The following is a 24332-nucleotide window of genomic DNA, read 5'->3' on the forward strand; positions in this document are numbered from 1 at the left end:
ATTTCGGCCCCATTTACACAACTCTGAGCTTTTATGAGCAAGTCTTTAACTCTTGTCAGGAATGTAGAAATCAGTAAAAAAAAAAAAAACTTGTTTTCTATTACCTAAAAAGTAAAACGAGATTTTATCAGCTGTGTTTACAGCTAACTGCAAAGCTCAGATGGACTACAGGCACCAATCTATACTTAGATTTGTAACTGGCAAATATAACAAAAAAGTGACTAATCTTATTCTACTGAAACAAACTACCACCAATCTCGGAGAACTGGGAATGTAAATAGCCTGACATGACCATGTCCATTCTGTTCTCTCTTCATTCCAACTGCTGCCTTTGTGATTAATGTGGAATTTCCCACCCCCCACCACACTTTCAAGAATCCACTGCACGGCAGTGTTGAGCAATCATGCTAATCCGATCACCACCTCAGATTCAGTTTACATGCTGGGAAGAACAACTTCGAGACTGATCTCAGGAGATTTTACAACCACCAGGTTTAAAAATTAAAAAGTTTATTTGTTCAAATAAACTGCCGGACAAAAAGGGTTTACAAAACAAAGATAAAAGAGCTATGTAGTTTATATAAACAAAAAACAAAAAAAAGTGGACACATGGAGATATGAAGTAATTGTGTTTTTAAAACAAAACAAAAAGATCATTGGCAAGAGGGCTGAATGTGGAAGTGTGTTAGCGGGACTTCAACAGCTCTAGGCGTTCCGATCGATACGGACGTCCACCTCTCGGCCATTGATCTTGGTTCCATTCATCATCCTGCAGGCCTTCTCAGCACTCTCTGGAGAGTCGAATCTCACTGTTCCACAGCCCTTTGACTTTCCGTTCTCCATCTTGATCTCTGCGAACATTACCTGGCCTGCAGTATAAAAAAAGAATGAGCAATGAATGCATTCTGAAACCACAATAATTCAATGTTGATGAATGTTAAGCCTGTAACTTTGGCATTCATATCCAATGACTATTCATACTGAAATGTCAGAGAGAGTGGCTTGTGAATTTAACAATAAAGATAATTCATAATATAAAAAGACATACCGCAGTGACTGAACTTCTCTTTCAACTTTTGCCATGTCAGATCATAGGAGAGCTGCAACACACAAATGTATACGTCAGTTGATACATTTGTCAACATTAACATATTTGAGGCTAAGCAAAACTAGTACAAGATGCAAATAAAAAGATGAGTGCACCAACAAAGCATATAGTACAAATACATTATTAAAAAAAAGCCGCTCACAGGAGGGAAAATATGCCAACAGTCACCCCCATCATTACAAATTACTAACTAAGCGGCACTTACATTTCGCACAAAGATCTGACAGCCTCCTTTGGACCCAGAGGCCCTGTCAGACATGCCTCCACCCATGTGGCCTGGTCCCCCACCTCCATAACCACCAAAGCCACAGTTCATGTCCATTCCAGACATGCCCATACGGTCAAAGCTGGAGCCCATCCGGTCCATCGACATATTCCCCATTCCACCACCTGCAATTAACAGTCATAAAATGAAATCGCAGATCAAAATAATGTACTGTATATTTTAATTACCAGAATATCAAAACTGTCAAACACTAATTCTAACTCAATACTAACTCATTACAATGAGGCCTTTTGCCATCTTGCAGTTTATTTAATTCATTTAGTCCAATGACATGTTAAAGTGTGTAAAACTTGAACTGTATTGGTATCCAGTCACTTCCAAACATTATCTTTGTTGTATAGGAACAGCTAGTAGACCTGTAATTATTCTTAGTAACCAACCAACTCTACAAGAAAGAGTGTAAATAGAAAGTTATAAAATTATCTTGTGAATACAAAAACACAAAGTTTCTCTTACACTATTTTCCACTTTGTATTTTGTGTACAACTCCATGGGCCCGATTTTGATTGTGCAACAAGTGTAAAGTGGTCTGTTTTGAGTGCACCAACTGCGTGGGCGTCTCCAAGCGTACCTGCCATTTCTGCTCATGTACAGAACGTGTGGCAGTGCAAAGTGCTGGCTGAAGTGGAATAGATAAATAAATTGGTAATTTATTTAAAGTGGTAATTTATAAATAAATTCTCAGCGAATGACCAGTCTGATGTGTTTAGAGGTGCATGGACATGATCTGTTATCTTGGTTTGCACAAGATTTAAATATTCCAAAACACTGGATGGCTGTGCATAATGGCAATAAAAACATTCAGAACACTACTTGCTTAGGCTTCGCCACCACAACAATAGGGACGTGTCCAAATCAATGACATTTTCTACACTGAAATAACTGATCAGATCTTGTACTAGTTTTGCCTAGCCTCAAATATGTTAATGTTGACAAACGTATCGACTGAAGTATACATTTGTGTGTTGTAGCTCTCCAATGAACTGACATGGCAAAAGCTGAAAGAGAAGTTACGTCACTGCGATATGCCTTTTTCTTATTATGAATTACATAAAAAAAAGAAAATAATTAAACTAATTGACACACAACCATTTTCTTTCATACAGGCAGTAGTGTTGAGGAAAACACCTCATACCTGGTTGTTTCCACAAAACCATGTAGCCACATACAATGTTTGTATGTACAGGAAACCTGTATAACCCTTTTTGGTATTTGATCTGGTTGGATCAAAGGACAAAAAAAGTTATACAGACTTCCATTTTCACCCACACAACATGCACATTAGATTCTATTTCATGCGGTCTGTGTTGGCAAGTGTTATGGTTCTTATATATACAGTATGCAACCACAATTGATACACTAGTGCTCAGGAACTTCTGTTTAAGGACAACACATGAGCAGAGCCAATGCTTGTACTTTGGGTCATTTGATTGAAGGACAGTCTGTCTCTCCAGCTTCATTATATTTTTTGGGTGTTTTAGGCCTGTAATTCCACAGGACACATGAAGACAGGAAAGGGGAGAGAGAAGGGCAACGACATGCAGCTAAGGGTCTAGGAGTAAAGCTCTACACATGTGCGCCTGCTCCACCAACTGAGCATGACACTTCATACGTCATGGTACAAAATACTCATTCATCCGTTTACATGATCGGCTTTTTAAACTGTCAAAAGACTATAAAATGGTAAAGTCTAATAAAACCTTTCAAATGTCAAAGTAATAAAGTGGCCCAGGGCTCTGCTAGAGAGCAACTATCTTACAAGTACCTCTACTTACCGATGACTTCTTACCCTATTTTGAAGATCTACAGTATAGGGTAAGAATTCACATAACAGATTTAGAAAAACTGGATGGAATATCTCATGTACCTAATCCGGTCCCCATGTGCCCCATGCCACCACTGCCCATGCCTCCTCCAAAACCTCCACCTAAAGAAGAGAATGCAAGTCGGAGCAGGTTAGATTAGACCATACCACACAAATTTCACAACAGCAAAAACAGGGTAGTCTGAGGTGACAGTATCACTTACCCATTCCTCCAAAAGAATCTCCAAATCCTCGATTCATTGGCATGTCACTGTGGCCAAAGTCCCGATCCATTCCAGCCATCCCTGAACGGTACATATCTCAACACAGAAAAACATTTGACCTTAGACTTAAGTTATCAATAACACACAATGTGCATCTCATTGTTTACATAGTAATAAGTATAATACAGTCCCTTCAGGATTTCCCGATCGCGCCAATTCAACCAATCGTGAATTTGGTGCGACAATTTGCACCAACGCAATTTTGACCAATCACAACAACTTTTCCACCAATAACAGGAGTTTCCCGCAACTCCAACCAATCCCAGCAGTCCCACGTGCCAGACTTTGTATCAGTATGTGACCCTAAGAGCCACTTACCAAGCGGGAGAGAGAACGGGTTAACATCACACGAGCGTTGCCAAATTAATTTCCTTGTTTCTGACATGAAGACGAGGTGTGTGGGACTCAAATATCTCACATTTCCACAAAAAACGCACAGCGAAAGGCAGTGCAAAACATTTCAGATCGTCCTGCCAACCTCTACACATTTTAACATCCATGTACGCTGTAACCATTTTTCACGCTGAAGCGGCCGTTGTTTCAATCCTGTTGGCTCTCTGCAGCAGGTGGGGCTGCAGCTCAGTTCCCCCCTGCAACTCCCTCACTCACTCACTCAATCACACACACAAACACACACAAAGGAAAAAACTAAACTGAGACGTGCAGGATGACCTAAATTGAGGACAGCTACAGTACGCTTGTTACTGTAAGTGCAATGATAAGTCCAATAATTACTTTATCAAACCAATTGAATGTGTCCCAGCCCAGGATAGGAAATTAACTAACAATGTAAAAAATCAACAAGCCACTGACACATATTTTCATATTTGATCCATTCAATAAATTATTATTTTCATATTATACCAACATTTGCAGCATCCTGAGCCTTTTTGGGAAAGTTACTAGGAAAACTCAGCCCAGACTAGTTTTATATCCCAAAAACAAGTTTCCTATACAAAAAGCAACATTTTTTTTGCCACTTTCACTGTCTCATCTTCCTTGCAACATAAATCCAATAAACAATTTTATGGCAATTGTTTTTAACAAAAGTTTCCACAAAATCTGGCATTTTGGGTCGCAACATTCTAGAAAAGGCCGCGGAATCCTGGACGGACTGATAGTATCCTAGAGCTGAACCTTTTCTCTGCCCAGTAAGAGTGAATACGCTCACTTACCTCCCATCCTGCCACCTGGCGCCATGTCTCTCCCTCTAAAGCCACCCATGCTGCCCATGTTATCCATGCCCCCAAAGCCACCTCCACCACTCATTCCTGTCAAAAGCAGCACCAAGTTTGAACATCGTTCTTTCCTTCTTCCACCACAAAAAGATGACATTAGTCTTTCACAGGAAACTCGTGCAAACAAAAACCTTACCTCCTCCAACTCTGTTCATTCCACCATAACCTTGAGCATCCATACCTAAGAGAAGATCAGTCAGTCAGGCCATGCCAAAGCACATATTGTAGAGAGAGAGAGATGCCTAAATGTATATTTACTACACCAGGTTGGATTTTTAATGTGCAATTTTATTTTTTATACACCTAGTAGTAGTAAAGTCCTTGATTTGAGCTGTTAGGTTGGTTTGCCAGCATATTAATTACAGAATGATATTCAAAGGTGTTGACTGACGCTGCCTTGTGGTGCTGATGTGTGGACTAGCAAGTGTAAATTCATCAGATTCTTAATAACGCAGCATGTGATGTACTGTTTGTGGGATGTGTGAGCATTACTGCACCAATATAACTGCCAATATTTAAGAGGTGACTGACCTCCAGGCCCCATGGACCCCATGCCTCCTCCCCCTCCTCCACCACTCAGACGGTTGGCATTTATAGGCTGCCCTCCTGGGCCCAGTCCCATGCCGATACCACCTAGACCCCCTAGACACAAAAAAAAAAAGTAAGGTATGAACTAAATAATTTACAAACATGAAAAGGGTGGATTACATTACATAAGAATTTATACAGCAGAATCAATTATCTTAATGACAACAGACATTCATTGAGAATAAAGTGCACTTAATACAAAGTAATTTCATAAAAAGCAAACTTGCAAAGACATATCTTTAAATTGCCTACACATGAACTGCGGTAAAACTGCTCTGCGCCGCCCGTTCCATTGTTTTCATATTTGGAGAGCAGAACCGCCTAAGGAGGTGCAACCCTTGGCGTCACCTACTGCTCGAAATTGCTGCTGTGCGCAAAGTTGGAATTTTGACACAGTTGGTGCTGACCTTTAAAGGCGCAACCAGTTCTAGAACGATACTGAGCTGCGCTTTTCCACCTCACCGTTTTTCCCGCGGGCCACGTGTAGGCGGCTTTACGTGACCTTCGAGAGCTTTACAATATCTACACAATTTTACCAACATGTGTCATCAGTTTCAAGAGGGTATTACACCTCTTGCACTGACAATGTTAGTGCTATTAACAATTCCCTGAGCCTATTGCTATGGATACAAGTTTGATATCGACAACTGACAGGGTGATAAACTGTACTCACGTGGTAACTGGGGCGTTTTTTCTACTTGACGGAAATCCTCAGGGGGAACAGATTTCTCATCCTGTAGAACCACACAACAAATGTTAAAATTCATATTCTCAGTCTCTAACCCTTAAGTAACATAATAACTATAAACATACCATTTTAACATGCATCTGCCTGTCGAAAAGCATCTGTCCATTGAACATGGCTGAGTCCAGAGTCAAGGAGAAGTTTGTGATGACATTTCAAAGCATTACTTTGTGCGCCTTTATTTCTTTTTTCTATTTTAGTGCAATTCTGAAGGATACATATGGCCTGCACAGCCTCCAGTGACTGCTCAAAGGTCACTGTTCCCATCCCTCGGCTCTTGCCTTCTTTATCCTCCTTTACGTCTGCTCGTTTCACCATGCCTGCCATACCAAACACCTCCTTCAACTTCTTCCAGCCCACCTTGAAATCAAGCTGTAAAAAAACGACATTTATTTTTCATTTACATGAATAATCATAACCAGCTGAATTTGGAAATTAGTTGTCACTATGTTCTCACATTGGCGACGAACACTGTGGTGCCCAGTCGTCCAGCCTGCAGTGCATGGATGACCTCAGGTGGGATGTTGGGGTTGTTGGAAATGGAGGAAGGGATGTTCATCCCACCAGGCCCCATGTCCTGCCCACGACCTCCTGGTTGACCTCCTCCTATGCGCTGCAGCACACGCCGAGCGTGTTCCCCATCAGGGTCCTTATAAAGAACACATTACAATTTACTTCTGATCTCAGATAACATGGCAAATCCAAAATCAAGATAATCATGAAGAATTAGTCAGGTATGTGGTGTGCAACTATTAAAAGACCACTGTGCAATGAAGTTCCACACTTCATTGGCATTACCTGGTGATATTTCAGCGTCAATCATATTTCTAGGTCCACTAAAATTTCAATCTGATGTTATAACTGCTACAATTATTTGTAACCACTTACAAATCTTTTAAACCGTATTTTGGATACAATCTACAGAAAAGCCAAGAGCAAAGTGAAAGAAATGCATAATTTTGGTTTAGAGTAACAAGTGGGGCTGAAACAATTCTTCGAGTAAGTCGAATAATTCGATTACTAAAAATCCTTGATACAAAATGATTGGCCTCGAACCTTCATTTAATCAATGTTACCAATCAATGCTGACACTGCTGGCGACACCTGCCATGAAGACTGACGACGCAGATACTAAATGAGGAAAGAGCGTGTATAGTAATAGTGAGGGGCTGAGAGATGTGACAGAGACAGGCTGGAGAAAACAGAAAGTGTCCAAAGCTTGGAATCAGTTCAAACGTAACTAAAACAAAAACACTGTGCAGTGTGTCTACTGCAAAATCAAACTAGTTTATCACAATATTAGCACAACGTCAGTGCTTCAACATCAACACAAAACATTGATCCTAGCTTAATCATTAATTCCACAAAGCGGACCTGAAAAAAGTAAATCACAGAGTCGTATGGACGGTGAAACTACACCAAACAAATATCAAAAACAAAGACCAGAAAATACGTGACCGCAATTTGAATATAAGGAGCCGACTTGTTGACTCTCCTGTCGGAAAAACAGCTAATTGTTGAGCACCCTTTTCTCTTCCTGGAGAAACAGCTGATCAACGATCTACTAGCAGGGCTCTAGAGAGCGACCAATTCTGTCAAAAAAATTGTAAGGATGCCCAGACCTTGTGGCGTTAACAGCACAGCGAGGAAAATTTGGGTTAGACGCACCATTGCAACCAAGGCAAAAAGTTAGTCTGGAGCCCTGACTAACATAAGTGTAACAGAGCTGTGTGACATTGTAATCAAATATATAAATGAAAATAGGTTGAGAATAACTAATATTCACATGTAGGTCTATAAACGGATCTGGTTGAAACTTGTAGTTCTGAAAGTTAAGTTGCCCAACTTAATGTTTATGTATGTTTACTTTATGCCTTAGTCTGAGGTTGTCGTTGCATTGTATGCAATGTAATATGACACTTAATGTTAAGTCTTTTGAGAGATGATTTTGTAAGCAATACAAATTTTGCTGTTTCCAAAAATTAGACCAAATTATTATATAGTATTGCTTTTCAATAAAAAATAAAGTATTTCTTATCCGATTACTCAATTAATCAAGTATAATCTGTAGAATACTTGATTACTATATTAATCGACATCTGCAGTCCTAGTAAGAAGTAACAAATGTTTGTGTTAGGATTTTTTTTTTTTTTTTTTTTAAATCTGACCCCAATAAAAGAAAAACCGTAACACTGAAAAATGATCTCCCATTACCCTGAAAAAAACATTTTATTTATTTTTTTAAACAAAACTAAAAACAGTTGTTAAAGACAGTTCAGCTGTAATCATTTAACCATATGTTGCTCCCACCTCCTTGATGTTGAGTGGCCTTCCACTCAGGTCATGTTTGTTCATAGTTTCTATCGCCTTCTTGACAAACTCCTCATCTTTGAACTCCACCACACTGTTGAATCAGGGAAACAGAGGCATCAGAGACTCCGTGCAAGTTTATAAAAAGAAAAAGAAGTGTGTTTTGAAAAAGTCAGGTTGTTTCTTACCCACAACCCTAACCAGGGGTCATCATAGAGTCCATGTAGCACAGATATCAAGGCAAGTTGAAGAAGTGAACAAAACACAGTTAAAATCAAAACAAAAGATTGGAACATAATAAATGTAATGTATCAACATGCTACTAGTATTTTCTATAGTGCACGCCGGCCATATTTTGCCCACAGGCTTGAGCCAGCAGGTTTTTGGTTGTGTTTAAGGCTAATAAGAACATATTCTTTATCATTATCTGAAGCAATGTTGGTAGTTACTACTTTTAAAATAACAAAAACAATAATTGTTTATATTTTAAAGGTTTTGGTAAAAACATTTAGCAGTGACAGATACCTGGGCATTGTAATTTACCCGAAACATTTTAATGTTTTGAACTGGACACAAATACCAAGGTAGAAAATAAAAAAACTTAATGAAATTGATTTAGTACATTGTTTAGGATTGACCAGTTTTACCACTGCAATAACCACCATCTATAGTATGCATTTTTGCCATTTATTATAAAAACACAGCCTAACAATGAATAAAAAAACACTACAGGATCTTATGAGAATATTTTTGTTCCGTTGAAGAGAGAGCTGTGCCATATAACAGAATTGTGAAATAAGATTTTGAGACATGAGGGTCAATCAATAAGACAAATCACACAACCCACATTTCCCTTTGGAAAATGGCCAAACAAACAAACTTTTACACCAATTGAAATAACAACAACAAAAGCAAAAGTGCACTCTTAGATGAGTTCATTAGGCTACTTTTTCCAAAAATCAACAGGACATCTCCCTTTCAAGTGAATATCAATCATTAACCATCTATCAGGCTCTAAACACAACCCACAGTATCTCCAATTCAGTAACTTAGTAGGACCCAAAGGATCAGAACCTAAAAAAGCACTTGATTATTGAGAGCCTGCTGAGGATATTTAAAACCTCGTGCAGCAAGTTGGCCACATCACTTACCCTTGACTTTCCTTCTGCATCCTTAAAGAGCTCCACGTATGTAACCTCACCAACTACATGAGACATACAAAGGAAAAATACCAAAAGAACAAAGGAATTTAAAGTCACCAAGTCGTCAAGTCGCCGTTGGCCTTGGCAATGCCGCTACAGATGGAGATGTCCCATTAATGATCAACAGTCAGCCCAGACCAACATCCCACCAGACAACACCATGCCTTTCTGGTCAGTGACTGAGACACCCAAAGGCCAAGGCCAGAGAGAAACACAGCTACATTAAACCTGGGAAATTCAAAAGACTTCAACATGATCAGTTTGTCAACAGATTCCATTCATGGCAGTTGAGAGTTTTTAAGCTGTCCTTTGACCTTTCAAAAGGATTCTTGAGACCCCATAATTCAGAAAGTAAAACATTACAATATTTTCATTGGTATAATCAAGATTCACCTTGCAACAGATGCAACAAAATCATTCAACAATCAATTATACTACTGGTTTGAGGTTACATTTTGGAACTGACAATGCTCCATAAGTTCATCTTCCTTTTCTCACAGACATATCAGCCCAAACTAAATTGGTGTCCATCCAAAAGTGTATTAAAACTCCACACCAAATTGGCTCTCTACTTTCTGCGCTAATTACATCCAAAGAAAGCTACAAACTAATTGACTACTGCTAGAAGTAGGATACGACATCTAGTAATAAAGGGAAAAGGGGTCAAGAACTTCTGATCAGCTGAAGAGAGATAGAGAGAAGGGGAGACACTATCCCCAACACTGGGGACTTTACCTTTCTCACGCATTAGATCTTTAATTGCCTGCCACTTCATATCATAGGGGATATTGCTGATGAACACCCGGTTCCTATGAGCAACCTTCTTTTCTCCACCATGTTTGTCTTTGTAGGGATGGTAGCGGTTTCCTTTTCTGCTCCCGGATGACTTCTCTTTAGCATCATGCTTTTCTTTGGGGGATTTAGTTTCTTCAGGATCCCTACAAAATGCAAAAAGCTACAAGTGAGAGAACAGCCTACCTCAAAACCACATTCGGCGATCACACACACACACACACACACACACACACACACACACACACACACACACACAACACACACACACACACACAGTAGTCTGTACATTAAAAGGCCTGTCACCACATTTATGAGTAAGAGTTTTCTACAGTGGGTTTTGCATTTTAAGGGCTTTTCTTTACATTAAAATCAAATTTAAAATGAAAATGTTGCAATGAAACTACTTAGATTGAAGACAAATAATGTAGCTTAATAAAATCTGAACACTATTCTATTTTAATACAGAACCTTGTATGGATAAATGCTAGTACTAGACACCCGAATTGTCCCAAGGGAAAATTAAGTATCTGTCGATAGTTCGCAACAAAAGTAACCATAAATCAGATAAACTGACCAGTATTTCTGAAAAGAAACTGCCATCTATAGAGGTGTGAGTGGCAGATTAAATACGAAGGTTAAATTTGCTAACGTAACGTTAGTTCATTGTTACAGTGCAGAATTGCGGAGCCATTTATTTGCAGCTACCTTTACGTTATCATTAGCTTGGCACAATGAAACGTGTAGCTACGACTGAGTTTAGATTACCAGGGATGCTAACTAGCTTGTTAATGATAATGTTATCTGAACATAAAAAAGCATAGCCCATGCTAGTCGAAGAGTTAACAAGGATTAGCTTGTTGGTTCAGCAAGAGTTGCACTTCAGACTTCTGTTAGCGTTAGCAGACAAGCAAAACAATTGAGATTAAAGGATGGCCCATTGCACCACGATTAACGTGATGGCAGCGTAACGTTAAGTTTACCTAGCTAACACTCCAGTTAGAATTGATATGGCATACCTTTGGCGTCGTGTTAGCATCAAATCCACCATATGACACACAGTTCCAGGTATTTAACGGTTACATTGTTTAACAACAGAGGTTAGATGCTGCTTGGCTAACGATGGCTAGCATCAAAGGACTCCATTTTAGCTAAGCTAGCTAACGGCTGCACAAACGGGCGGACAAAACAATACATATTACTCACGTTTTCACGCCATTGGGTGTTTCTATAGATGCCTCCTCGGATTCGGACATGACGGATGCAGTAGATTCCTCTTGCTTAGGCTCATCGTCAAGAATTTCAACATCTGCCATGTTGAGGTTCGTTTGCCCCACACAACGCAAGATGCCCCTGTAGCTACGCAGTTCAAAATGTGATGCGAGATTTGTGCCTCCAACGCGAGATGTGGGGAGCGGTTGCTAGGCATCCCTGGTGAATGTAACAGAATAGCAAAGACGGTTTAACCATTGATTGATGTACTTTTACTCTACCAGGGGAATCATTTAATTGTCTTTATACACTATGCTTTACCATTTGTGGAGAATCTGCCCAAGCAAGTCTGTGCAGATTGCACCACCAAAACATACCACTTCAATTCAAAATCTGAAATTCATTGTACTATTAAAGAACACTTTGTCCAGCTCCTAATTGTTAAACCTATTGTGAGATATGAGGACAACACCTTTTTGACCTTAATAGTCAAACCATAACGTTATGCTGTACTAGAAGGATGATTTAGACAACACGTGTTAACACCTGAGCAATGATTTAAAGCTAATCTTAGAAAACAAGAAACTCCAACAGTTGTTTAAGTGTTAGGTTTACAGGTAGCCTTTGCATTGATAATAATAGGGGGAAGGACTGTCTCCCCTCTTTGACTTCACCACTACAATCAAACTTGTGAGTTTCTTGTCAACAATTGGTGCAACATTACAACAAATAAATAAATAAACATATTTGCATATACAGTACATAAATAGACTTTATTGCCACTGGTAAGTCAGGTATGATGAGTGCAATGAAGGACGAACTGCAAAAATGTTCAATTACAAACGTGGATTAGGTTGACCCATAACATAGCAGGGAAGTTAACCTTTAACGTACAAGTATTACTCTGTAAATGTAAAACCAGGTTAATAAACTGATAATACATTTCCTTGATTGCTAGTTGTTTTCAATTTGGAAGTTTCCCTTATTCATTTAAGACTTTCTCACAGTGAGTAGGCATAGTTACTAAAAAGACCTCTTTGTGGCTGACTTGAAAACCAGACAAAAAATGTTCCCCTTTTGTTTTGCTGTTTCTAAAATGTCTTATGTATATAGCCTATACCCTGTTTGGCGTCCTTGAGTGCAGAGAAAGGCGCTTTTAAATAAAATATATTATTATTGTTAATACTTGAAGAAACATCAAGTTGTCTTTACAACAAACCAAACAAATACGCAATCAGAAAAGTTTCATTATCATGTTTCAATCAACAATATAGTCAAACTGGAAACTACATGCTTGCTAACTGGAACTGCAACTAACAACATTAAATTAATGGCTTATATATAGTGTGAATACCACAAAATAGCACAACATAAACCTGGCTCTAACGTGCATATGTCTGTTTAATATGGCTATTGCAAGCAAACGGAAGACCCTTAAGCTTATCTCTGACCACATAAAGAGATTCTTTATTAAAACATTTCTATTGTCATTGTGCAATAGCTTCATTGGCAACTAAAGCCATATTTCTTGTGCTGTTTACACTATGATGTGCACAATCACCTTGGCAACATGTCTTTAATTACAATATTGCAGATCATTATATTTATTCTAAAAAAGACAGACCTCTGTGTAAACTGAATTAAGTTGTGGGCCCCAGGATAATATGTAATTGTCAGGCTTATGGGTAGGCGTAATAAAACCTTTAAATCTTTGCCACTTTACGGCATCTGTCATTGTCCTCTCTTGTACAGATTATATTATCACACACGGTTGGGGTTCAGAGTTCATTAACATTAATGGGAATACTGTTAGATCAGTTAAGAATCATCGCTTTACAGTTCTCAAGATCAGTTTGGTCTGGCCAAGATAAAAGTCCAACAATCTTTATCATTTTGTCCTATTGACACTGGATAATACGTTAATATGCTTTATGCAACAGGTTTAGATTGCCTTAACAGTTCCTCTTACTGCACACCTTGGCATACATTTAAAAACACACTTGAAGGTGAATGTCAATGTCAATTTTATTTTTACAGCACCTTTCATTGCAAATAAACCCAAAGTGCTTTACATGAAAAACAGCATACACATTAAAACAAAGCATGCATATTAATAGTTATGACTGTTGTCAGATATTAAAATGGCAATTCAGAAGTTAATGTTCCAACGTAAGTTGATGAACTTCTGTTCATTTTCACACAAATGGATTTTTGAAATCCTCTCTGACAGCAAATTACCTGTAATAGATTGCCAATACTCATGGTTAAAAAGGTTCAAGGTTCTTTGTTGGTCATTTGCACAAAAATAATTGAATTAGTAGTGGGTAATGAAAAATCATCTAAATGATCCCGCTCAGGGCGTGGCTATCATCGAATCTGGTGTGGGTCCTTCAGCAAGACCCTGGATGCTATATGCCTACCTCGAGAATGAGCGAAACCACAAACAGGAGAGTAATACTAACTGGGATGTCGCCCAGGTCACCACGGTCCTAGTCAGGTGTAAGGGAACCAGGGCAACCTGATAAGAAATGGGCTACTGGAACAAGAACAAGACACTTGTGGACTAGGGCGGAGAACTACTGGAATGCTACTACACAAGTGACCCCAGGGAAAGAGGTAACATGAAGAGGATGTGGGACCAATGGACACTTCGAAACTCACCATCTAAGTTGCACTGCTGGTTTCCCAGTCAGTTATTCAATAATGACACATCATTTGACCTCATCACTCATTACTACACACTGTAAAATTGACGAGGGCCACGAGGTACATGTTTTATGTTTCATTTTTAATCATCTATACAGTGTGACACCTCCTTTTTCTACCAAAATACAGATAAGTATCAACAGCACAGTCAGAATACAAAATGCTACTGACCGAAGAATAAAGGACAGTTGATAAGACACTGCAGAGGCATAAAACTTTGAAGCGAAAGTAAATGCGGGCGAGGTTATTCACCTGTGTGTTTATATTCACTCAGGGAATGTTTCTGCTGTTTGCAACCAAAACAGAAAAATTGAGCTCTCTGTACCACTTTTAATCCATGAATTATTGCACATCACACACCAGTGACCGTCTCCCTTATGGCGTGCCTTATCCTTAGATCCGAGTTACTGCACCACTGTGACAAAAAACTACATTGCTGATATGAATTTGCACTGCATAACACCGAAACAGATGGCCAGACGCTTCACTGCTGCATTCTGCTACAGTGGGCAATCAAATGACCTGCTGTCTGTTTTCCCATACAATGCTGTTTTTCATTTACTACAGAAACACCAGTCTCTTCTCCTTTACCATATCCAGGGAGCTTGCCTTTAAGCACAGGGGCTAATTACATTAGACCACAGCAAACTGCAGCAATTAAAAGCACATCATCAAACTGGGCTTGGCGGATAATGCTGTGTTGTACCAAAAATACCTTTACAGCAGCATTTACTGGCCAGGAGCAGTAAGAGGCAGCATTTCTCTTGTCGGATAAGCCATGATATTCCTGTCACATTTTGGTCGAGTCATTTTAAGAAAAGCCCAATGAGCCAATGGAGGGATGAATGAAGAAAGAAGAACAAGAAGAGGCAGATTGCTTGTTTACGCTGCTGCATCCGTCCTGGTGTTGCTGAGGAGGGGAACGTGTGAATGACCGAGGCAGCAAAGCAGCTGAGTGAGACTAACAAGTGGTTGCCATGCAGCAGGAGCAAGCGTGCGTGCTTCTGGAGAGAGAGATAGAGAAACAGAATGATAATGAGTAGGAGGCAGCAAGTAAGGGAGCATGAGGAGAGGAGCTGTGTCTCTGAGAAGAGACATATATCAAAGCTCGATCCAGCCTTTCCCTCGCACCGTTTCTCTCTTTATCTCCAGCTTTTTTGTTTAGATGAGAGGTTAGCCTGGCACATGCAGTATGTCAGCGATGGATGGATTAATGGATTTGTGTCTGAGATATCCAAGAATGAAGAGTTGTTTGCAAGAAACAGCAGCAACAGGTCTGTGAGGATGGAACGATAATGGCGGTGAGATGCCTGATTTTTTTCTTCCTCAGACATCCTCACTGGGGAATCTATCAATGCAGTCTCTGTCTTTCACCCTGCCTCACTTACTCCCTCCCTCTCCTCTCTCACTCTCTCACCATGCATACTTGTGCAGTGTCCCCCTCATCATTGTACTTCCTTCTCCATCATCTGTCTTTCCCAAATCTCTCTGTTCATTCCCCTGTCCCTGCCTGTTCTGTACCCTCCCTCTCTCATCTAACCACCGTCCCATCCTCTCACTCGAACCACCTGCTGCTGGTGTTCATATGAAAAGATTTAGGAAGCAAAGAATGACAAAAGCAGACTTCTACTTGTGTGACCACACCAATGTTTTGATCATGTTTGGTCAATCGCCGTAGCTTTCCTTTTTTTAATGGAATTACGCTGTCTGGCAGGCATGTGCTTGCACGCAACAGGTAGAGAGCCTTCTTGTCTCAACCAAACATACATAACATCCCATCTTCATGAGATGTGGCGTTTTCGTTGATGCCTTGCAGCTTTGCCTTTGTTTAACAGCTGGCTATGCACTGCGACACATTGTAATTCCAACCCGATTTAAAGGAATCTAGCCATTGGCTGGTAATGCCGAACCCATTTCCCTGCAGTCTCCCTCACTCTTCTGCCCATGTTTGCCTTTTGCAATTTCCTGCAATATTCCAAGAGGAGCAGAATGAGAGAAAGATCGAAGTCTCTGGGGATCAGTTTGATACCACATTCAAAAGAGGCTATTTATAGATACCCGTAACCTTTTGCATTTTATGGTCAGCTCATTTCTATATTTTTCTCTTTCCAATATCTGTTATTTCCTACAGCTTACACAGTGTATGTATTATGTGTGATAACCAATGTGTAATATTTAAAAAGGTTGATTAAATGGATCCTCTCTACACAAGAGACAGCACTAATCTAAAACCCTCATGTAATCTCTGTTCAGGTAACATGCAGGCTTCTGAATGCCTGACCCTATCAGAGGAGAGATGAGGCACCTAGATGTTGGTTTACCATGTGTAGCGTCCACTACAACCACTCCCTTGCTGCCATGAGCGGAACCGACATGATGGCGTACTCTCTGACTGAGCAAAAGACAGCCTTCGCCTTTGTGGGGATGCTGCTGGTGTTCCTGGGGTTGCTGATAGTAAGGTGTTTCAGGATCCTGCTGGACCCCTACAGCAGTATGCCTTCCTCCAACTGGGCTGATGGCATCGAGGGGCTGGAGAAAGGGACGTTTGAGTACGCTCTTACTTAACACAGGGACACACACAACCATAGATGTCCTCATGAACAGATATGCCTCTAGACACACATAAACATACACAAGGACACAAATACACTTGCAAACACACAGAAGCCACAGCCCGGCATAACAATTGCACCCAACACACCACTAAAACAGCTCTCTGTGAAGGACCAAACTAAGAGACTGAAGCTGTGTATGTTGTTCAATGTGTGTGCACTTTTAGTTCAGAGCCAGTGCGGAGTCTCTCTACTCTATGTGACTACATGTCTGTTGTTGTGTGTGTCTGAGCGAGTGTGATACAGATGCTGTGTCACATTCTTTGCCCTTCTGCCAGGGGGTGTGATTTCAGCTGATTGATTAACAAAGAAATAGCTGGAGCTCCCTTTAACCCATATCTACAAGTTGAATGTCTGCAGATGACGGGAGGTTGATGCTTGTGGAACAGGGTGGGGAGGGTGCAGTGGCATTACTCAGATGTAGTTTGAAGACTCAGGGACAAGAATCCTTAGGTGAACTCAGAATGGGAAAACAGAGTGGTTGCACTTCTGCACAGCAGAGTTGTTCTGCACAGGGATGTACATGGTTGGATACAGGGTATTATGTCAAGCTAATGCTATGTGGACTAATCAAGTCCAATCTCTTGGGGATCCAAAGGAATGTTTCTGCTGCTGCTGCTGCTGCTGTGTGTGCACAGACTGGTCCTTTTCACAGTATCATGCAATGAATGTCAACTGAACAAACTGTGATTTACATTATGGTGTTACTGTTTGTAAATGATGCAAAACAACTCTTGGAGTTTGTACTGCTGCTGTCTTTGAGTGATGGTACTGTATGTTGCCACAATTACATGTCTGAATGAAAGAAACTGTTTACGTTTGACACTATGTCTGCAAAGACATATGATGATGTTGATTTTTATGGACTGTCAATCGTTCCGTCTGTTATGCGTTCTGTTTAAAGGTTGGCTGATGCAATCAAGCCAAAGAACCTTTAAGGGAAATAAGGACTGGAAACTAGAAAGGACTCTCGCTCAGCACTGCTAGTTTTCTAATGACAAGGATAAACGCTTGCTACCTGTCTGCAGAGGAAAAGGTCACAAGGAAAACAGGGCCGGGGTGTCTGTCAGCACTGGCCGTGACATCTTTTTCCTCCTATTCTCAGCCATCTTCACCCTTTCTCACCTGCTCTCTTCCTTCCAGACAGAGGAAGACAGGACAGTCCTAAACAGAGATTCTGTAACACGGCAGACTAGTCAAAGTCTCTGTCAAAGTGTTTGTTTGTTCATTTCTACAGTTTCTCCTTAGTGCTGTTACTCTGCCTTACTGTGACCTTCAATGGGTTTATGTGCCTTCATCTAGAAACATTAGAGCACCTGTTTGTGTGTGTGTGTGTGAGTGCATGTGTGTGTGCAGACACGCGAGTGTGGCACATCATGACAAATGAGTGCGTCTCCTGACCTGTTGCTTGCTCACCTGGTGGTAGAGATTTCTCATTGATAAATTTGATCCAATGATGTGAAATACTTAAATGTTGTTGGTCAAATCTTTACTTTTTGGGGTCTCTTTTTGCAATTTGTTGACTTGAAAAAGTCATGTTTGTGAGATCAGTTTTCTACATTAGCATGATATTTTAAGTGGCAGGCTATCAAAATGGAATTCTACTATCTGCTATGCCCAGTTCTAAAAAAAAAAAAAAATCATTGTGTTGGTTATTTGCAGGTTTCTTGAAAAAACAAAACAATATTTTGACAAATTCTTTTTATTGAAAAATGTATCTTAACATATAGATTTCACAATTCTTCTGCCAAATCTTTGGTTGAGTAAATTACGTACAGAAGAGAATGTTGCTATTCATGATTATTGAACAGATTCAATAAACATTACCTTGGTTAAACATTATAGGAAAACAGATTTCTACACGTATATTATTAGAGCCGTTTTATATAACAGCTGACCTTTCCTAGAAGTGCCTCTGACACAGCAGGCCACCTTCTGACAGTCAAGAAGTGTTCCTTCAGTTGTGAGTCCAGAGCCTGAGAATCTGTATAATATGTCTGTAAGTTTTACTATATGGGTAAATTAGTTAGTTAGTTAGTTGGTTATACTTGATCACTTGATTTGGTCTTTTCAGGAGTAGCGCAGCCATTAACCCACCACCCACAGATGCCCCTTGGTCAATCACTTTTTTTTTTTAATCCTTAACCTCTCTCCTTTGAAGCCTAATGAGATCCGTTAATAAAATTAATTCCAGGAAGATTTCGGTTTTACAATCATAAGGCAGTACTCTAATACAAAGTGCACATAATAGATCATGTTTGATCAGAGATTTTTTTTTTCTCTCGAACTAACTTATATAATTAGCAGGACTATGCTGACTGGAGTATTGCTGAGATAAGCTATACTTGCAGCCCGTTAAGATGTTGTATCAAGAATCCTTTTTGCTGGTATCTGCACTTTTGCACTAAATCCCTTTTTTTCATATTGCAGTGTGCAGGGCAAGGTTTGGTAAACTAAGTAAATTGGTACATATTTGGATCCTTTGAGCCCTTTGGACTTTAAGTAAATCGCAGATTCCCTTGTTCTGTACAAATTGGAGCTTATGCAGCCGCTACCATGGATTCACCATATGCAACAGTACACACGTTCCCATAGGAGCACTGCATACAAATTTACTCAATCAGTGGAGACAAAAGTCTAGCAGCCCTGATGATAAAAAAAGAATTGTCGTAATCTCAAGTCCAGACTGTGGGAGAGTCAGCGGGGTCTGAGGATCTCTAACTGCTCTAAGACGACGGCAGTGTGGCATGAGACAAGAACAAGCAGTGGTGGAAAGTACAACTACTCACGGACTGTAGGCTACAATTATGAGGTCCTTGTGAATATTTTCATTTTTTTAATCACCTACCAGAAAAAAAATATTGTACTTTATACTGCATTATGTGTATTTGCTAGCTTTAGTTACTTTGCAAATTTATTATGATGTAATGGTATTGACATAACTTCAGATAAGATCAAAATTCATTGTTCCTTAGGGAGAAAATACACAAGCTACATAGCAGATTATTTTTATTATACCAAGGTGGGGCTACTTTCAACTACTTTAAATACTTTTTATAGTAGTTAAAAGTAGCCCCACCTTATAATAATAATAATAATAATAATAATAATAATAATAATGTATTATTATTATAATACTGATATGAAATATACATTATTCTTAGATGGGGCTTTCTGCAGTACTTTTACTTATATTTTCATAAGCCTGTTTTTAAGTAAAAATTTGAATGCAGGAATTTTTCTTCTAACAGTATTTCTATACTGCGGCGTAAAATATCTGAGTACTTCTTCCACCTCAGCAGGAATTTTTCTTCTAACAGTGTTTCTATACTGCGGAGTAAAATATCTGAGTACTTCTTCCACCTCTGCAAACAAAACTGAGGATTAAAATCACCATAACCAGATAAAAATGACCAGTCGCTGTCTGACGAAGACAAAGTGAAGGAGTGAGACAAAGGTGGAGGGGAAGAGAAGAACTGTACATGACATTCCATGTGGAACATTTTCTTTCTTCAACATCACTCAGTCAGTATCATTCTTATAGTAAATCCGAATCTGATGAGCATTGTAAAATAGATTGCTTCTTTCTGCACGTAAAAACACGTGCTGGAGTATTTTTCTCAGCCTGCAATTCAGCCAAGGTCAGCTTTGGAGTCATTAATCTGCCTTTCACTCTGTGCATAAATCACTGTGGTGTATCAGTAATAAGGAAGTTTACCTGTTAAGAGGACTTTTAAAGGCACTTAAGAAAAGTCATGTGGCTATAAAGAAGTGCCTCCGGCATGTTCCTGTAATTCATGGTCTCATATTAACTCCCATTTTCCTCATGATTATGGCCATTTCTTATGTGTTGTCAACCCATTGACTTTCTTTGTTAACACGTTGTGGCAGAGAGAATCATTAGAGATAACATTTATTTATCAGTTAAATAGCTCTTATGGCCCCAATATCATAGTGACTATATGATTAATGTTCCTCCTGTCACATTAGTTCATTCCATATTAACTTGATCTTTTTCATGCTACGGTAATACACATCCCAAACGGTCTGTAACCTTGAAACTTTTGCTTCTTAGTAGTATTCTAGAGGGAATTTTCATGTAGATGTTTCCCAATGATTCATCTAAAGGGCCCACAGGTCTGAGGAGATACTATCCATAGCCCCATAAATGGCAACCACATGACAATATGTGCTTTTGCTCTGCACCTCAGACAATAATATTAGTAATCAGTTCTCCAGAACTCAGTCAATGAGCGCCTTTATCTCTCGTTTGGCATTTATGACTAGGTTAATCATTTAGCAATGTCTTTGTGTCCCTTAGAAAGGAGCAAGGACATATCTGACACCCCTCGTTCAGTTTTCTGATGGTTGATCCAGAGAGTTAGCCAATAGCTGGCAGCCAGTGTATGACCCTGGGATGCAGGGTATAAAGGTATGCAATCTGACACAAACCAAGTTTACGCATAAGAAGAAGCTAAGAGCGGCAGAAGAGATCTCTATAAATCTAATCCTAGTCTAGTCTATACATCAACAAATAAGGACAACCACGCCAGTTGATGCAGTGCTCTGCTCCTTTCAGACATTGATGGATGACTGAAGACTTAAGACCCACGCCGTTGTCTTATCCTTTACTGTGTAAATCTGAGAATCTCCTTCAGCATTCTGATGGAGAGGCTTAAGTCTAACGGAGGGGAGCATATTAACCCCGCTTATGACTCCACTCTGGATGAACCTCCTGTCTATGAGGAGGCTAACTTCTCTAACGGGGAGCACCGAGCGGTCCGGGCCTCGGTGGTCAGTGCCTTTGGTCATGACACTCTGGACAGAGTGCCCAACATTGACTTCTATCGCAATGCAGGCAGCATGAGTGGTCACAGGGCTGTGCGACCATCCCTGCAGGAGCTCCACGATGTGTTTCAGAAGGTGAGTGCATGTATGTCTGGGAGAGAAGTTGTGAAATATAAATGATACAGATCCCCTAAACGTAATTTATCTTCTTGTCTTTCTGTTTGCTTTGAAACAAGTGTTTTTCATGTTTGTCCTTGACCTTCTAAAGAAAGTACTTTTTTTTTTTCATTTAATTTTATGGATCTGTTTTTCTTCGAGAGTCCCAAATTCAAGTCACTGACTCTTTAACGGCAGTCTCTGTTTTTATGCTCCTGACCTGCAGAGTCCATTCACTCACAAAATGATACTTTTACAGTTGCTTGCTTGTTCAAACATCATCACTTTCAGTGTCGACAGTTCACTCACTAAATCTTTGCCCAAAGAAAATAAAAAGGACAGTGAAAGTTATTAGTGGAGCTCATCCGCAACTAACACAGTTAAGAGTTGTAGTGTTTTTTATTAGGCCTATATACAGCCCTGTGTTGCAAAAGAGATGGGGTCACAGGTCATTTGGGTTTTATAGGTTGAACTAGATTAACATTTCTGAACGGACAAAAAAAACACACAGATCATTTAGCAGTCTTCCTCTGCAGAAAATGAAATAAGTGATTTGTCATTCCAGTTTTAAGACCGATATAGCGCCAATGCCATCTATCGCGCAATCTTTTCTTGACTAAAAGATCTTTGTTTCATTCACTTGAGAAGACTAAATACAGTTGACTCATAGTATTTTTTGCCAAAGAATAACATGCATCTAATTAATTAATTAATCCAAATATATTAACTGACTGTTTACACTTTCAATAAAAAAAATGACCCGGACATGTTACATGTTTCTCAGTTTTTGAATGACTCAATGGGATACTGCAACTGAAAGGCTGACAACTTGTTGCCAAAATCTCTTTCTTTCAAGTTAATAAAACAGATCTGAGAGCTCACACTACATCAGATGTCAGGCAGGAGAGTCATATCATAGTCAGTATTCATCTTCATAGAAAGTGGAAATTAGGTTTGTCTTGTCCTCTCCATTTTACAAGGACAGACCCACCGTAGTGCAATGTCTCTCAAATGCTTTAGCAATCTCCATCCAAATCAAACCACCACTTTTTCCTCTGCCTCACAAAGTCTCTCCTGTGCATTATAGAGATGGCAGAAGAGAGTCAGACACATAACATATGAGAGGACAGAAAACGCTTTGCGCCAGAGATCGGGACTTTTTAATACCGATGCTGTTTATCTTTCAATTGAAAAATGTCTATTAACACCAAACATGCTAAAAGCACAATCATCATGACTATATCCCAGTTGGGTCTAGTAAGATGAGTTTACATGTTTCCTTTCCATAATGTTTTTCTCTACATTTTCACAACAGAATGGAGCGATCTCTGTGCTGGACACTGCGGAGGACGATGGTGATGGGAGTGATGGGACCCCCTCTAATGATCTGGAGTCTGCCGTTCCCACTGACGACAGCGAAGGAGCAGTAAAGTTCGGCTGGATAAGGGGCGTCCTGGTGAGTTATGTTGGGTCGTGACGGCTGGGCCTCCCGGTGCTTTGTAGAAGCAGTGTCGCTATATAACTGACCTAGCAAGACGAGGCTCAATAACACACCAAGTCCAAGTAAGACTTTGAAGACCAGAGTCCGGGATTAATTTGCCTGTAACTGTACTCAAGAGCTGCTGGTTGATCATCTGTGCTGCTGGCACGAAGATAAAAACTACCCCAAATTCTTTAAATGCTGTTTAGTACTATTTAATTGAGTTATAGATGTTTCAGTTTGTCATTGGAATGGGAACTATGGATAAAACCTCTATATGTTCAAGTATGCATCTCATTAACATGACTGTTTCTCTCACTTGACATGATGATAAATCATGACTGAAGACTTCGAACTTCATTTGTTCTTCTCTTCCACAGGTGAGATGCATGCTGAACATCTGGGGTGTCATGTTGTTCATCCGTTTGTCCTGGGTTTTTGGTCAGGCAGGTTGGGGTGAGTTAGACAAGGATGCATGTTTTGGGGTTGTTTTTTTTAAATCAAATGCTTTGAATTTAACTATCGACTTGCCTTTTATGCAGACATTTCACACGTAACAGACATGCTTACAACAGAGAAACTGCAGTTGGCACCAACAGTTTAGACATGATCTACAACTGCATAGCCTGAGATATAGCGGTTTTCTTTTTATGCAGCCCAGGGTAGGTTGGGAACTGTTGCTAATGTGGGCTTGAAAAATAGTATGATAAAACATCAGTGAACCCAAAGATGATTCCCCCAGTTTAACAACAATCATTTTCAGGTTGATATAGTTGCCTAGAGCAACAGCTAACAGATCCTGCAAGTCTGTGTTTTGTAAAATGAGGGCGCTGTTACCAGCAATTCTAGGAACTGCAGAGACAATTATAAAGGATTATATGGTCCTCCTTTTATTAGACGGGAGTGATTAAATTGGGACAGATTCAACTGAACAAGCCTTTCTGAGGTCCCATAATGACCTAAACTCGCTGAAGGTCTATTCTAAGAGCCAAACTTGAGCTGAGTGTGTGTGTGTGTGTGT

General features: G+C 39.8%; 3 protein-coding genes and 1 long non-coding RNA gene across 5 annotated transcripts in view; 3 read left to right on the forward strand and 1 right to left on the reverse strand.

The window, feature by feature from the left end:
• Positions 1-489: 489 nt before the first annotated feature.
• On the reverse strand, positions 490-11807 carry myef2 (myelin expression factor 2). 2 transcript variants are annotated; one of them, XM_032538300.1, is made up of 17 exons: positions 11564-11807; positions 10301-10503; positions 9515-9567; positions 8552-8559; positions 8364-8457; positions 6511-6702; positions 6272-6425; positions 6122-6171; positions 5982-6042; positions 5252-5362; positions 4857-4901; positions 4658-4753; positions 3423-3518; positions 3262-3321; positions 1314-1498; positions 1049-1100; positions 490-869 (listed from the first exon to the last, which is right to left on the reverse strand). In XM_032538300.1, exons 1-17 carry the CDS (start codon positions 11671-11673, stop codon positions 706-708), a joined length of 1734 nt encoding a protein of 577 aa, XP_032394191.1. In that variant the 5' UTR covers positions 11674-11807; the 3' UTR covers positions 490-705. The 2 variants fall into 2 exon arrangements, with proteins under 2 accessions (XP_032394191.1, XP_032394262.1); XM_032538371.1 differs by lacking the exon at positions 4658-4753 and having other exon boundaries at positions 695-869.
• On the forward strand, positions 3460-4801 carry LOC116705880 (uncharacterized). Its single transcript, XR_004336082.1, has 2 exons — positions 3460-3599; positions 4604-4801. It is a non-coding gene; the product is annotated as an uncharacterized LOC116705880 (long non-coding RNA).
• Positions 11808-14992: 3185 nt separating the features above from the next.
• Positions 14993-18359, forward strand: ctxn2 (cortexin 2). Its single transcript, XM_032542083.1, has 2 exons — positions 14993-15576; positions 16529-18359. Exon 2 carries the CDS (start codon positions 16598-16600, stop codon positions 16838-16840), a length of 243 nt encoding a protein of 80 aa, XP_032397974.1. The 5' UTR covers positions 14993-15576; positions 16529-16597; the 3' UTR covers positions 16841-18359.
• Positions 18360-21324: 2965 nt separating this feature from the next.
• Positions 21325-24332, forward strand: part of slc12a1 (solute carrier family 12 member 1) — a 17411-nt gene continuing 14403 nt past the window's right edge. The window contains exons 1-3 of the mRNA XM_032536440.1: positions 21325-21810; positions 23147-23287; positions 23692-23767. Of these exons, the coding sequence (XP_032392331.1) occupies positions 21553-21810; positions 23147-23287; positions 23692-23767 (475 nt within the window). The 5' untranslated portion in view covers positions 21325-21552. The remainder of the gene's footprint in view (positions 21811-23146; positions 23288-23691; positions 23768-24332) is intronic.

This window comes from Etheostoma spectabile, chromosome 1 (assembly GCF_008692095.1).
Source record: "Etheostoma spectabile isolate EspeVRDwgs_2016 chromosome 1, UIUC_Espe_1.0, whole genome shotgun sequence".
Taxonomy (NCBI): domain Eukaryota; kingdom Metazoa; phylum Chordata; class Actinopteri; order Perciformes; family Percidae; genus Etheostoma; species Etheostoma spectabile.

Bases quoted from the DNA above. Each gene is read 5' to 3' on its own strand.
- ctxn2 (XM_032542083.1), top strand. From the start codon at position 16,598: ATGTGTAGCGTCCACTACAACCACTCCCTTGCTGCCATGAGCGGAACC.
- myef2 (XM_032538300.1), bottom strand. From the start codon at position 11,673: ATGGCAGATGTTGAAATTCTTGACGATGAGCCTAAGCAAGAGGAATCT. The intron at 6,043-6,121 runs GTATGTTTATAG...GTGGTTCTACAG, and splicing joins GGCAGATGCATGTTAAAATG to GATGAGAAATCTGTTCCCCC. The intron at 870-1,048 runs GTATGTCTTTTT...TTTATACTGCAG, and splicing joins AGAGAAGTTCAGTCACTGCG to GCCAGGTAATGTTCGCAGAG.